This window comes from Ursus arctos, unplaced genomic scaffold (genome assembly GCF_023065955.2).
Source record: "Ursus arctos isolate Adak ecotype North America unplaced genomic scaffold, UrsArc2.0 scaffold_3, whole genome shotgun sequence".
In the NCBI taxonomy this organism is placed as follows: domain Eukaryota; kingdom Metazoa; phylum Chordata; class Mammalia; order Carnivora; family Ursidae; genus Ursus; species Ursus arctos.
The window spans coordinates 66044985-66061008 of record NW_026622985.1 but is presented as its reverse complement, the minus strand read 5'-3'; the positions used below and the strand labels follow the sequence as shown (position 1 = coordinate 66061008).

General features: G+C 41.4%; 1 protein-coding gene across 3 annotated transcripts in view; it reads left to right on the top strand.

The window, feature by feature from the left end:
* DOCK4 (dedicator of cytokinesis 4) overlaps positions 1 to 16024 on the top strand; it is a 409136-nt gene that overhangs the window by 373302 nt on the left and 19810 nt on the right. For all 3 annotated transcript variants that reach the window (XM_026509569.4, XM_044387653.3, XM_026509577.4), the window contains 2 exons: positions 71 to 237; positions 3017 to 3103. In XM_026509569.4, the coding sequence (XP_026365354.3) occupies positions 71 to 237; positions 3017 to 3103 (254 nt within the window). The remainder of the gene's footprint in view (positions 1 to 70; positions 238 to 3016; positions 3104 to 16024) is intronic.

Below are 16024 nucleotides of genomic sequence, written 5' to 3'. Positions count from 1 at the left end.
CAGCTCAGCTCAAGCCAGATTTCCATGGCGTTTGCCAAGTCGGGTTTCCTCCTTGACTTTTTAATCCTAGATTTGCAGATCTACGCCGTGACTCCCATCCCGGAGAGCCAGGAGGTCCTGCAGAGAGAGGGTGTTCCAGACAACATCAAAAGTTTCTATAAAGTGAATCATATCTGGAAATTCCGCTACGACAGACCATTTCACAAAGGCACTAAAGATAAAGAAAATGAATTCAAGGTACCGTGCAGTTTTTATTACATACGGTTTCCTAGGAGCTCTTTGGAACAAGACCCTTGACAAGTATTTACACCAGAATAGAGTCAAGTGATAGAATCAAAAGGGACCAGAAATCATTGAGTCTTGTTGATCTCCATCTCAACGATGTATCACAGTGCTATGGGGTGCTTTTCTTTTCTTCTTTTTTTTTTAATAATAATTTTTTCTTATGTTATGGGGTGCTTTTCTAACCAAGCAGACTCCTTAGCTCTGGAAGCCTGACTCAGTAGGTCTGAGAGGAAGGCCTGGAACCAGCTTCTTTGTGACAATGCTGGTGGTCCTCAGACCAGTCTTCGAGATGTCACAGTTGTGCTCAGTCCTCTCATTCATTCAGGTTGCACCAACTGGGGGGACTGCAGGGCATTTGTTCTCAGGTAGAGTACTCTGCAGTGAGTAAAGAAGGCTTACCTGACAGGGGACACGAAGATTCTGAGACAGGGAACAGTTAGGCAGACTGCTGGTAGAGTGGAAGATTTCTGTGCGAGCTTCCGCTTTTTCTTGTTAGAATGGTGTGTCATTAGGACTTCTGAGAGGACCCGGAGTGAGAGCAAACCCTAGACCCCTTGCATGTGCTGACTTGTCCATTCTCCGTAGTTGGAAGAAGCCTTGCCGTCCGGAGCTCTTGGGCTGTCTCACAGCCCTACCGGGGATGGTGCCACAGATACATTAGCTCTTCCTTCCTTGAGAGCAGTGACAGAGTGAGAGCAGGTAGATCCCCGGTTAGTCAGGAATCCCCCCCCCCCCTGCCCTACAAAGAATGCAAAACAAACCTATTACTGTGGGTTAATTGGCTTAGCTTCTCCCATCACAGAGTCTCTACTTGAGCCGGGAAACGTTCTCCTAACGCTATGAGCAGTGATCCTCTGATGTTAACTGTCCTCGTCGCCTGTGCCTAAGTGTCAGGTCCCATTGCCCACGGCAGCAGCTCCAGGAATGAGGCACAGCCGGGCGATCAGAAAGGGAAGCTGGGGTCATTCTGCAGGGTCACGATGGGCCTCAACACAGAGCAGTCCTCTCTGCAAGGAGGTCTGATGGGTTACCTATCAAGGCAAAGAAACTATTGGAAGACAGTACTGGGATGTCCTTGAAAAGATCCATGATCATTTTCTAGTCCTTTTGGATACTTAACATTTTTCTTTGTGTCCCACAAAACCAGTTAACGATCATTAGTTTATGATATAGTTTTCATTGCAGTTGTTGGCACCGAATAAAAAGTCTGAGATCTGCTGTAGTCAGGCAGTTGACTTGCTCAAAGTGACATTCTAACTACCTAGAGACCCTACACTGTAACCCACACTTTCTAGTACCTTCTAGTACTTTGTGCTGCAGCACATTTCCTCATGGCCATCACTTGATGTATTTATCCATGGTATAGCGATCCCCCTAGAAAATAATGATAAATCTGGCTCCTTATTCCTGTGCTTCCAGCCCTGGGCATCTGGCACCAAACTGCCCCTCCAGAAGCCTCATCTGTGCTACAGCCCACTCACCCACCCTCCCTCTGGGGCTCCAGCGACACTGAACTTCTCTTCTCCATCTCCCGCCCTGCCCTTTCCCTTTCTCCAGCCTCGTGCTCGGGCCTCTGCGCGGGCTGCTTCCTGCTGCCTGCGGTGCTCCCCCCCTCCCTCCGCCTCGCAAACTCCTACTCACTCTTCAGCATTCCGCTCACGTGTCACCTCCTCTGAGAAGTGCTGTCCTCCTCCCACAGGCTGCTGTGCCTGCCTCCTTCCTTCTGCTCTCCCCCAGCACCGCGAGTGTTCCTTTCTCTTTGCCCTGCGCCCTTCCCTGCCCGCTCCCCTCCCTGTCCCCACCACGATGCTTCCAGCCGCTGGCACGGGGACTCTGCCTTATTTGTTTCAGTGTATCTTGGCTGATATGAACAAATCCTCCCATTTTCTGTTGTTCTGGAATAAGTGGCACTATTTCAAGGATTTCATGAAGTTTATTATCCTCTTGAGAATCTACTTTGTTTAAATAAGAAAAACGAGGCATAGACATAGAAACATGGTTGACAGGAGAGAAATCTGTCGTCCACAGCGGCTCTTATCAAGGTGGCTCTGGCTTCACGTGTCATGGGGGTGCTCTCCTGGTCAGGGGAAGCCTCAGCTCTTTAAATACAGATTCTCCTGGATGATGGCTGTTCCAATGGGCATGAGAAAATGTGGCATAGTGAGGAAGTCAGAAGTTCTAGTGGGCAGGACCTGCTGCTTCTACAGGGAACTAGAATATACCCCCCGGGCAGGTCACGTTGCCTCCTTGACCCTTAGCGTCTTCTTCTTTAAAACAGAAAGACGGAGCTCCATGATTCTTCATGGACCTTCCCTCCATGAGGATGTTGTTATCCTAAGCCTGTGTTGACTAGCTGATACTCTTACCCCTTCCAGATAAAAATGGCAAGGCCTTAAGGAGTGAGGGGGGTTTAAATCGGAGTTGAAAGAACTAGCAAAGAAAATAACGTGGTGGCCTGTCGCTCTGTTTTAAGCTTGCTGTCCACAGCAGATCACGTATTCCACGCAGGAAAAAGTGTCTGACAACACAGAATGGGAATGATTAACACGGCATCAGGGTACCGTGAAGGCGTCACGAGTGTGAAGGGATTGCCCACATGCTAGAAGGGATACTACAGAAAAGCCTACAGAAATAAGCAAAGCTGACCAAATTGAATGGCTTAACGTTAGTCACAGCTTAGTAACTAGGAAGAAGGGACACTTGGGGACTTAATCTGTTTTGTATTCCGTAGAGTCTCTGGGTGGAGAGAACATCATTATACTTGGTGCAGAGTTTGCCTGGAATCTCCCGCTGGTTTGAAGTGGAAAAGCGTGAAGTGGTAAGCATCAGAGCTTATTGTCGAGTACTTTCTCATCACCATTGCTCACCGGGAGTCATGCCATGTATTAATTGCTTCTGCTGTTGACTCCACGTCCCCGGAAGCACACAGAGCAAGTTAGTGAATGTTTATGGTATTGACCCCTGTGACCAAGGCTTGGAAGGGAACGTGACTATTATCCTAGTCTGGCCAACAAGAGGCATTCCTCAAAAAGAAGTATGACTACAGCATGGAAACAACTCAGGCCTTTGAATAAAAGAGCTGGAATTTGAATTACTGTAGGCCCAGCGGGAAGAGGTTCTTTACCTTGTCTTATTTAGGCTTCATACCAAAACGATGAGGTATGTATCCCTATCCCTCGTTTTACAAGTTTTAACAAGAAGTTAAAGGCCTTTGCCAGAGGTCTGACGTCGAGACGTTGAAAAAGAATTAGACCCGAACCCAGATTTTCCTGCCTCGAAAGCTGGTTCCATCTATCTCTGAGCTCAGTTTCCTTGTAGGCAGCATGAGGCGAGCGCAGAGCCCCAGCTCACTGTCTGACGTGCCGTGGGTCCTGGGTCCGCGCGGTTCCTGGTGGCAGTAGAAGGGAGGCACGTGTGTTAGTCTCACTGCGCGGTCCTGGATGAACGCCAGCTGGAGACCAGTGGGTGTCATTCTAGAACCTGGAACCCACAGCACCCGAGAACCCTTCAGGCTGTAAACGGGCCTCAGCTCCAGGCCCCGGTTCTGGGTGCTGACGGCAGCGTATCAGGGTGAGGTCTGGCCTGCTGCCTGTGTCGCTCCTCAGGCTGGCAGCACTTTGATGGCCGCCCTGCAACCAAGCAGCATCCCTCTCCCTCCCTGGCTACATCCATCGGGACTGAAGCCCGCCCTTAGATTGTCTTAGTCCTCGAGCTGATCGAAAACGTGACAGTGGTGAAAATATCATTTAACCTCTTTCTTATTTAGGTAACAAGCCTACTCCTGCTCAAATGGTCTTCCAAGAATGGCCTGTCCTACCTGAAATCTCACTAAGCCTTGAAACCGCTCAACTTATCATGTTCAATTAGCTAAGGATTTAGTGGCATTTCCCTTTCACAGTGCTAAAAAATTCACATGGCTTCCTAAAGAAACGGAACTGAATTCGGTAGACTGCCTCAGTGTAGTCCTGTTCTTGTAGGGTCTGAGTCAAGGGTCCCCAAAGCTGGTCGCTTACACGGTATACCCTGGTGTCTTCCATGGAAGAGGAGAGGCTGCTAACCAGTGTCAGAAAGTCTTATTGTGCTTCATGCTGAATGGGCACAACCCACGGAAATGCTTAGTCATCTAGCCTTGCATTAATGATTCAGAGAGCCTTTCAGCTACTTACTACCCAGAACGGTAAATTTTCTGAGGCCTCACCAATGGTCCTAACCTTTGAAATATTGCCCCCACCTCCCGCCACCCCGTTACACACACACACACACACACACACACACACACACACACACACACACACACTACTCATAAAAAGTACCATGCTGATGATTGAAGAAGCATGACAAAATATAACCTTTCAAACATCAGCTGCCTACTTTATTAGAATATATAATCTTACATTCTTTCAAACAGAACAAATTAAATTGGGCTACTTTGTTCTCTGAACACAGCCCACTCATAACAACCTTATGTCTTTCTCTTGTTGCCACTGCCTGGAATGTCCCCACCTTCTATTAAAGTTGTTCGTTACTGCTTCAATGCATGGCATATAAGGCCCTCGAGATCAGGGGCACATAGTAGGTACTAAATAAATGTATGCCAACCTGAATTGAAATTCCTATGTACAATGCCAAAATCTAAAAGATTCTGAAAACCAAAAGTTGTTTTCGTAAGTTCATCTCCAAACTCAATTGGTAATAAGCCTAACCTGATCTGATCTAAGACCATTTATGATCTTTATTTTGCTTAGTATGAATATTCATATGTTTTATTGCAGAAATATTAATGCATTTGGTTAAAGAGAATTTCCCGACCCTGTTTGAGGATTACATAATAGATTCCATTTGCTGTATATTATGTTTCTAAAATGTGGAATTTTCTGAATTGTGAAACATCTGGCACCAAAGATTTTAGATGAGATTGTGGGCCTTTATTCTCTAAATCAGCCCCAAAATATATTATCCCATTCTTTCGAAGATAACAATGCCTTTGAACTACTGTTTTCTCAGTAATTGTTCTTATTGTCTTGAGAACAAACAAAAAATCTACTTTTTCCAGTTAGTAACTAAGCTCATTTAAACATTGTAAACAAGATAAAAAACTATAAAAGAAATGTATGATGACTTTTTAAACTCCAACTATAGATAATGAGGATATTTTCACATGTCACATAATATCCATCAGAAAAATGTGGCTCTACTTTCAGAATATATGCATACTTCAACCACTCTTCGCCAGCCCCCGCTAATAGCGCCATCTAGTGTCTGATTTCTGCAGTAGTGTCCTAAGTGGTCCTGTGTTTCTACCCTAACCTCCTGCAGTCACTTCCGTGCACAGCACCCAGTATCCCTTTTAAATTTAAGTTGTATCATACAAAAGTAAAGAAAGTATATAATGAACCTGAATTACCCATCATTTTACTTAAAAACTACCAAAAAGGCCAAAACAGCACCATCCTGTTTTATACTGGATTATTTTAAAGTAAATCTCTTATCATTTCATCTATAAATAATTATGTATATTAGCTAAAAAACATACCACAATATCATATACATTATCCAGTCTAAAAAATTAACAGTAATTCCTTGGCATAAAATATCAAGTCAACGTTCACACTTCACCAAGGGTCTATTTATTTTATGAGTTTTGTTTTTTTGTCATTTGTTGTTTGAATTCAGATCCAAATAAGGGCCGTACATTGCAACAGGTTGAGAGGTCTCCTAAAGTCTCTTTTGATCTACAGGTTCTCCTGAACTGCTTTTTTGCCTTGCAGTTTGCAGACTAAATCACTGGGATAATTTAACATGTTTCTTTGTCCCTATGTTTTTTGGTAAATTGGCAGTTAGATTTAGACGCTTGATACGATGTTGTTATTTTAAATGTTTTTTATTTTTATAAGTTTTTTGCAAAAGTACTTCATAGGTGGTGTTAGATGCTTCTGGCTGTCTCTTTCTTGTTGCTGTGTTGGCAGCCGCTGATGATGACGGCCCTAATCTATTGGGTATCACAGAATGGTGATATTTTGTCATTCCTTCTTTGTTTATTCATTGGAACACTTCTATAATGAGGAGTGTTCCCTCATCCACTGTGACTACCCTGACGTATAGCAAAGGAAGGATAACATCCGACAGAAGTGACCAGAGAAGTTTTTGTTTGATTGGTTTTGTTTTTAGTATCATTCGTAATTCATGGATTTAAGCATACTTGTGGTTTTTTAATCCATTGCAGTTATTATTCTTATTAATTCTTCAAGTTGTTCCATTTTGCCCCTTGGGAGCCTCTTCAAATTGACTTCTGAGTCTTTCTGATAGTATCCCAATAGTTGTTACAGAGCTAACACAAAGGACTGGATTGTCAAATCAGGTGCGGGAATCCGCAGCAAGCTTTCCTAATAACTTTAAGGCAATCTAGAGCCTCCGGTGAAGCAGAGAGACGTCTGAGACCTCAAGCCTTGTCCTCCAGGTCTGTCTTTCCCACATCAATAATTTGGAATAGATGGAGTCTCTAAGTAAGAGTCACAGGATTCCTCATCCAGGGAGTACATTTAAATTACGAAATATTCCATTTTATACTGCAGAGTTATAAAACTTTTCTGGGATGTTCTGTAGGAAATCATGTCTCCTGGCTTCTGGGTGTTATTAGTATAAGCAGTTCTTTAGCTGAGGACAGATACCATCTCTTCCTCCTGGCAATTTGTCTTAGTCTGTTTACTTGAAGGTGCAGTTGACAAGGGAATAAGACCCAGTCACCTGCCTTCTTTTCTATTCCCCAAGGATACTTGTTCCTTCATTAAAGAGAGTGACTGGATCACAGGCCAGCTACTTTAATGTCTTCCCCCCGGCCACCTTCTGGCTTACTGGGATGACTAGGTACTCCATGCTCACATACACCCCCTGCCCCAGACCTTCAACCATTTCTTCAATGACTCCTGCTTCTTTTTAGTGGTAAACAGTATTTAAAGATCACAGTCTGGGGGCTAGATGAAAGTAATTCCTCGATGAACATTTTTTACACAATATTCTTTGCACACTTCTTTGACCATCTCCTTAGAATAATTTCCCTAAAAGGGAATTGATCTATCAAAGAGTTGGCCCACAATGCCGTCCTGTCTGGCGGGGATAACTGTTCTTGGGAATACCCATTTTTCCACAACCTCTCCAACACTGGGTGTTGTGTTCTTTTAATCTTTCCAAGTAACAGATAAAAAATGATCATACTAGGGTTGATTTTTTTCTTTTTGGCATTTGTTGAATGCTAGATAAGAAGGTATATTTTCGGGGCTCCTGGGTGCCTCAGTAGGTTAGGCATCTGCCTTTGGCTCAGGTCATGATCCCAGGGTCCTGAGATTGAGTCCTGCTTCAGGCTCCCTCCTCAGTGGGGAGTCTGCTTCTCCCTCTCCCTCTCCCTCTCCCTCTCCCTCTCTCTCTCTCTCTCCCCCCCCCCACAAATAAATAAAATCTTTTTTTAAAGATACATTTTCATATATTTACCATTTCTATTTATTTTTTATTATGTTATGTTAGTCACCATACAGTACATCCTTAGTTTTTGATGTAGTGTTCCATGATTCATTGTTTGCATATACCATCCTGTGCTCCATGCAATACGTGCCCTCCTTAATACCTATCACCGGGCTTTTGTGAATGCACCGATTATATTCTTCGTCTGGTTTTCTTCAGTATTTGAGAAATATCAATAATTAGTCAGGAATATATGTGAAAATATTTCCCCAAGTTATTGTTTGTCTTTGGCCTGTGTCTATTGCATTTTGTTTACTTTTTTAAAAAATTAACATGTGCTTTATTATTGCTTTCAGAGGTAGAGGTCAGTGATTCATCAGTCTTATATAACACCCAGTGCTCATTACATCATGTGCCCTCCTTCTGCCCTGCTCATCACCCAGTTACCCCGTCTCCCCACCCCACTCCCCTCCAGCAAGCCTGTTTTTTTCCTATGATTAAGAGTCTCTTATGGTTTGTCTCCCTCTCTGATTTCCTCTTATTTTTTCCTCTCTTCTCCTATGATCCTCTGTTTCGTTTCTTAAATTCCACATATGAATGAGATCACATGATAATTGTCTTTCTCTGATTGACTTATTTCACTTAGCATAATATCCTGTAGTTCCATCTATATCATTGCTGTTGCAAATGGCAAGATTTCATTTTTCATGGCTGAGTAGTATTCCAATGTATATATACACTACATCTTCTTTATCCCTTCATCTGTCAGTGGACATCTGGGCTCTTTCCATGGTTCGGCTACTGTAGACATTGCTGCTATAATCATTGGGGTGCAGGTGCCCCTTTGGATCATTACATTTGTATCTTTGGGGTAAATACCTAGTACTGCAGTTGCTGGTTTGTAGGGTAGCTCTATTTTCAACTTCTTGAGGAACTTCCATACTGTTTTCCAGAGTGGCTACACCAGCTTGCATTCCCCCCAAAAGTGTAAGAGGGTTCCCCTATCTCTACATCCTCAATATCTATGGTTTCCTGGCTTATTAATTTTAGATTCTGACCAGTGTGAGATGGTATCTTATTGTGGTTTCAATTTGTATTTTCCTGATGCCAAGAGATATTGAGCATTTTTCATGTGTCTGTTGACCATTTCTACGTCTTCTTTGGAGAAATGTCTGTTTATGTCTTCTACCCATTTCTTGACTGGATTATTTGTTCTTTGGGTGTTGAGTTTGATAAGCTCTTTATAGATTTTGGATACTAGCCCTTTAATATATCATTTGCACATATCTTCTCCCATTCTGTCAGTTGTCTTTTGGTTTTTTTGACTGTTTCCTTTGCTGTGCAAAAGCTTTTTATCTTAATGAAGTCCCTGTAGTTCATTTTTGCCTTTGTTTCCCTTTCTTTTAGGACATGTCTAGCAAGAAGTTGCTGTGGCCGAGGTCACAGAGGTTGCTGCCTATGTTTTCCTCTAGGACTTTGATGGATTCTTGTCTCACATCTAGGTCTTTCATCCATTTTGAGTCTATTTTTGTGTATAGTGTAAGAAAGTGGTCCAGTTTCATTCTTCTGCATGTGGCTTCCAATTTTCACAATGCTGTTGTTGAAGAGACTGTCTTTTTTCCATTGGATATTCTTTCCTGCTTTGTCAAAGATTAGTTGGCCATATATTTAAGGGTCCATTTCTGGGTTCTCTATTCTGTTCCATTGATCTGTGTGTCTGTTTTTATGCCAGTACCATACTGTCTTGATGATTACAGCTTTGTCATAGAGCTTGAAATCCAGAATTGTGATGCCACCAGCTTTGGTTTTCTTTTTCAACGTTCCTGTGGCTATTCAGGGTCTTTTCTGGTTCCAAACAAATTTTAGGATTATTCCAGCTCTGTGAAAAAAGTTGATGATATTTTGATAAGGGTTGCATTGAATATATAGATCATTCTAGGTAGCACAGACATTTTAACAATATCTGTTCTTCCGGTCCATGAGCACAGAACGCTTTTCCCATTTCTTTGTGTCTTCCTCGGTTTCTTTCATGAGTGTTCTATAGTTTTTGAGTAGAGATCCTTTACCTCATTGGTTAGGTTTATTCCTAAGTATCTTATGGGTTTTGGTGCAATTGTAAGTGGGATCGACTCCTTAATTTCTCCTTCTGTCTCAGTGTATGGAAATGCAGCTGATTTCTGAGCATTGATTTTATATCCTGCCACTTTGCTGAATTCCTCTATGAGTTCTAGCACTTTGGGGGTGGAGTTTTTTGGGTTTTCCACATAGAGTATCAGGTCATCTGCAAAGAGTGAGAGTTTGACTTCTTCGTTGATTCAGATGCCTTTTATTTCTTTTTGTTGTCTGATTGCTGAGGCTAGGACTTCTAATACTATTTTGAATAACTGGTTATAGTGGACATCCCTGCCATGTTCCTGACCTTAGGGGAAAAGCTTTCAGTTTTTCCCCATTGAGAATGATATTCACTATGGGCTTTTTATAGATGGCTTTTATAATATTGAGGTATGTTCCCTCTATCCCTACACTGTGAAGAGTTTTAATCAAGAAAGGATGCTGTACTTTGTCAAATGCTTTTTCTGCATCTATTGAGAGGATTATATGGTTCTTATCCTTCCTTTTATTAACGTAGTGTATCACACTGATTGATTTGTGGATATTGAATCAGCCTTGCAGCCCAGGAACAAATCCCACTTGGTCATGGCAAATAATCCTATTAATGTACTGTTGGCTGGTATCTTGGTGAGAACTTTGTGTTCACGTTCATCAGGGACATTGGTCTGTAATTCTCCTTTTTGGTGGGGTCTTTTCCTGGTTTTGGAATCAAGGTGATACTGGCCTCATAAAAAGAGTTCGGAAGTTTTCCTTCCATTTCTATTTTTTGAAACAGATTCAGAAGAATCAGTATTAATTCTTCTTTGTATGGTCGGTAGAATTACCCCGGGGAGCCATCCAGCCATGGACTCTTGTTTGTTGGGAGATTTTTGATTACTGCTTCAGTTTCCTTGCTGGTTATGGGTCTGTTCAGGTTTTCTGTTTCTTCCTGTTTCTGTTTTGGTAGCTTGTAGTCTCTAGGAATGCATTCATTTCTTCCAAATTGCCTAATTTGTTGACACACAGTTGCTCATAATATGTTTTTAGAATTGTTTGTATTTCTTCGGTGTTGGTTGTGATCTCTGCTCTTTCGATCATGATTTTATTTATTTGGGTCCTTTCTCTTTTCTTTTTGATTAGTCCAGCCAGGGTTTTATGAGTCATATTAATTCTTTCAAAGAATCAGCTCCTAATTTTGTTGATCTGTTCTACCATTCTTTTGGTTTCTAATTCCTTGATTCTGTTCTAATCTTTATTATTTCTTTTCTCCTGCTGGGTTTAGGCTATATTTGCTGTTCTTTCTCCAGCTCCTTTAGGTGTAAGGTTAGGTTGTGTATTTGAGACCTTTCTTGTTTCTTGAGAAAGGTTGTATTGCTATACACTTCCCTCCTGGATGATCTTTGCTGCAGCCCAGAGGTTTCGAACAGTTGTGTTTTCATTTTCAATTTCCTGGTTGACCCATTCGTTCTTTGGTAGGGTGTTCTTTAGCCTCTGTGTATTTGAATTCTTTCCAAATTTCCTCTTGTGATTGAGTTCAAGTTTCAAAGCATTGTGGTCTGAAAATATGCAGCGAATGATCCCAGTCTTTTGGTACCGGTTGGGACCTGATTTGTGACCGCATATGTGATCTGTTCTGGAGAATGTTCCATATGCACTTGAGAAGAATGTGTATCCTGTTGCTTTAGGATGGAATGCTCTGACTATATCTGTGAAGTCCATCTGATCCAGTGTGTCATTCCAAGCTCTTGTTTCCTTGTTGATTTTCTGCTTAGATTATCTGTCCATTACAGTGAGTCGGGTGTTAAAGTCCCCTATTATTATTATTGTATTATTATCAGTGTTTCTTTAATTTTGTTATTAATTGGTTTATATAATTGGCTGCTCCCATGTTAGGGACATGAATATTTACACTTGTTAGATCTTGTTGGATATAGTGTCCTTCCTCATCTCTAATTACAGTCTTCAGTTTAAAATCTAATTTATCTGATATAAGGATTGCCACCTCAGCTTTCTTTTGATGTCCACTAGCATGATAAATGGTTTTCTAGCCCCTCACTTTCAATCTGGAGGTGTCTTTGAGTCTAAATGAGTCTCTTGCAGATAGCATATCGATGGGTCTTGCTTTTTTATCCAGTCTGATACCATGTGTCTTTTGGTTGGGGCATTTAGCCCATTTACATTCAGGGTAACTATTGAAAGATATGAATTTAGTGCCATTGTATTACCTGTAAAGTCTCTGTTTCTGTATATTGTCTCCGTAGCTTTCTGGTCTATGTTACTTTAGGGCTCTCTCCTCACTTAAAGGATCCTTTTTAATGTTTCTTGCAGGGCTGGTTTGGTGATCACAAATTCTTTTAGTTTCTATTTGTCCTGGAAGCTTTTTATCTCTCCTTCTATTTTGAATGACAGCCTAGCAGAATAAAGTATTCTTGGCTGCATATTTTTCTCATACAGCACCCTGAATATATCACGCCAGTCCTTTCTAGCCTGCCAGGTCTCTGTGGACAGGTCTGCTGCCAATGTTTCTACCCTTGTAGGTTACAGACCTCTTGTTCCAAGCTGCCTTCAGGATTTTTCTCTTTGTCTCTAAGATTTCCAAGTTTCACTATTATATGTTGGGGTGTTGACCTATTTTTATTGATTTTGAAGGGGTTTCTCTCTGCCTCCTTGACTTGAATGCCTGTTTCCTTCCCCAGATTAGGAAGTCCTCCACTATAATTTGCTCCAGTATACCTTCTGCCCCCCCGCCATCTTCTGGGATCCCAGTTATCCTAATATTGTTTCACTTTATCATACCACTTATCTCTTGAATTCTGCCCTCATGATCCAGTAGTTGTTTACCTTTTTCTCAGCTTCTTTATTCTTCATTATTTTGTCTTCTGTATCACTGATTCTCTCTTCTGCCTCATTTATCCTAGTTGTTAGTGCCTGCCTCCATTTTTTATTGCCTCTCATTAATAGCCTTTTTGATTTTGACTTGGTTAGATTTTAGTTCTTTTATTTCTCTAGAAAGAGATTCTCTAGTGTCTTCTATGCTTTTTTCAAGTCCAGCTAGTATCTTTATAATCATTATTCTGAACTCTAGTTCTGACATCTTACTTATATCCATACTGATTAAGTCCCTGGCAGTCAGTACTGCCTCTTGTTCTCTTTTTTTAGGGAAGTTTTTCCATCTTGTCATTCTGTCCAGAGAAGAATAAATGAACAAGAGAACAAAATACTAAAATGGCAACAATGACCCCAGAGAAACATAAACAAATCAGAAGAGAGCTAAAACCAAAAAAAATTAATAAAAATTTTTTTAAAAAAGAGAATATATTCAGACAAGTAAACAGAACAGAGCATATCCTGAGTGTATCTGGGTCTTTTAGAAGAAACTGCATCCCAAAATTGTAAAGAAAGAAAGATTTATATATGTACAAATTAAAATACATATATAATAAATATATATATAGTATATATAAAGTTTATATACAATAAAATATACAAAATAAAATTAAATACAATGAAAGGATAGATTGTAACTCTAAAGATGAAAATTTAAGATTTTTTAAAAAGAGTTGATAAAGTAAAAAAATGGTTGAAAAAAGAAAGAGAAAAAAAATTGTAAGACTGTATACTATTTTCCCCAAGCACTGGGGTTTTACAGTTGTCTGTGATGGGTAAACTTGGTCTTGGCCGGTTGTTCTTGCTGACCTTTTAGGGGAGGGGCCTGTAGCCCTGGTTCTCAGGTGTCTTTTCCCTGGGCAGAACGGTACCGTCCTTACCAGGGAGCCAGACTAAGTAAGGGCTCCAGATTGCTCTGTGTGGCTTTTGTTCCCTGAAGGCATTCTGCGCCACTTTAATGGATGAGAATGAAAATGGTGGCCTCCCAGTCTCCAGCGCCAGAGTCGAAAAGCTCAGCGCCCGGCTCCTCAGTGCGCCTTCAGGGAAAAGCAGTCAGTCACTCCTGTCTCCCTGGTCTCCATCCGCACTCCATGCTCACCCAGCCTGTGACTGAGCATTTCTGGGTCAGGCATGCGACCCCTTTTCGAGTCTCCAAACCCTGCAGACTCCTGTGGCCCATACCAGCGCCACTCCTCCCCGGGGAGGAAGGGGGGTCTCGCTGTGGTTCTGCCGCTTGCTGGGTGGGACCCTGCTCAGAGAGCAGTCACCCGACCGTGCTGCTGTTTGTGGTTTATGGCAACACCGAGCTCCGAGCACTCCTGGGCTCACTGAGAGCAGCTGGCTTCCCCGCTCTGATGCCTGGGAGCTCTCCCGCACTCGGCACCTCAGTCTTCCTGTGATGCTGGGGATCCTGAGGCCACACTGTCCCTCCTAGGATTCTGCCCCACTTCACCACCTGAGCACCTTCAGGCAGGGACGTCCTTCACCAGAGCAGACTTCTTAAAGTTCCAATTTTTTGCCCTGCTGCTATATCACTTTCCGGTAGTGGGTTTACAGAGGCTCCCTCCCCCCACAGTTTATCTTCCGATATATCCCCTCAGATTTGCTTCTCCGCACCTCCTACCTTGCAGAAAGTGGTCGCTTTTCTATTTGTAGAATTGCAGCAATTCTTTTCTTAGATCTCCGTTTGAGTTCACAGGTGTTCAGAATGATTTGATAGATAACTAGCTGAATTCCTGGGACCAGAGGAAACTAAGGTTTCCTACCCCTCCGCCATCTTGGACTATTATCACATTTTGTTTGCTTTTTAAATTTTTTTCATATTAATAGCATTTGAATTTATAAAGGTAAGCCTGATTTTTTTACCATTGGCCAAAATACATATAAAATTTTCCACTTAACTATTTTTAACTGTATGGGACAACAGTGTTAACATGTGTGCACTGTTACGTAACAGTTTCATCTCACAAAACTCAATCTCTGTATCCATTGCACATTTCCCCTTTTCCACCTCCCCAGCCCCTGGCAACCATTGTTCTACTTTCTTAAGATGACTTTTTAACTTTCAGTCCATCAGAGTCCTCAGACTTTTACTTTATGGTTTAGCTTTTGTGATTATAAAGCAAAGGTTTATGGTCATAGACAGTAAATACCCACTTACCAGCACTCAGGAAACAGAACATTGCCAGTAGCACCCACAGAAGCTTCTCATGTACTCCTTTCTAGTGGCAACTTGCTCCCTTTCTCTTACAGGTTACCACTACCCTCACTTTTATGGTGTCCATTCCCTTGCTTGGTTGATCACCTAAGTTTGTTTCTCTAAAACAAGTCAATTTAGTTTTGCCTGATTTTGAACTTTATATAGCAGTATCATAGTGTGTACATTCTAATTTGGTTCTGTCGCTCAGTATTATTTGTAATATTAGTCTATGTTATTACCTGTGACTGAAGTTTATTTGCATTGCTATGTACTATTCCATTGTGTGAACATACCACAATATGTTTATGAATTCTCTTATCAATGGACAGGGATTTTCGAGACATTTATGACCACTTTTGTACGTATCTTCATAGACATCTACACACATCTCCTACTCCACTTTTTTTTCAGATATATGCCTGCATAGAACTGCATGCAGGACCATAAAATATAATAAAGAGATCTTTAACTTGAGCAGATAATGCCAGACTGTTTTCCAAAGTGATTGAATCAATTTGAACTTCCAACAGCCAAAATTGAGAGAGTCTAGTACACACATTCTCACCATCATTTGCTGTTGTCCTATTTATTTTTGTCATTTAGTGAGTGCTTAGTAGTATATTATTGTGGTACTGTTTTTCACGTTGCTGAGCACAAGTGAGGTTCAACACTTTTTCATATATTTATTGGCCATTTGAATTTCTTCCTTTGTAAAATGCCTGTATAAGTGTTTTGCCCATTTTTTTTTAACTGGGTCATTTGCCTTTTTCTTATTTGTTTTTAAGAGTTCTTTATATATTCTGGACATAGGCTCTTTCATGGTTTTATATGTTATAAATTTCTCCTCCTTTCTGGTTTATCTTTCCTTCTCTTCATAACGTCTCTTGATGAATATATAATCTTAATTTTGACGTAGTCAAATTACTCTAGTGCTTTTCAGTCTTGTTTTAAGATGATGTAAGTGACCTTTAAAAATCTTATTTGTTTCCTTAACTGAAAAAAACAATATTTAAATGTGCTTAGCGTAAGCTTGAATTCTGTACAGCTAAGAGCTTGGCAGACCTTCTCTTCAGAGAGAATGTCAATGACAATAACGGCCACGATGTT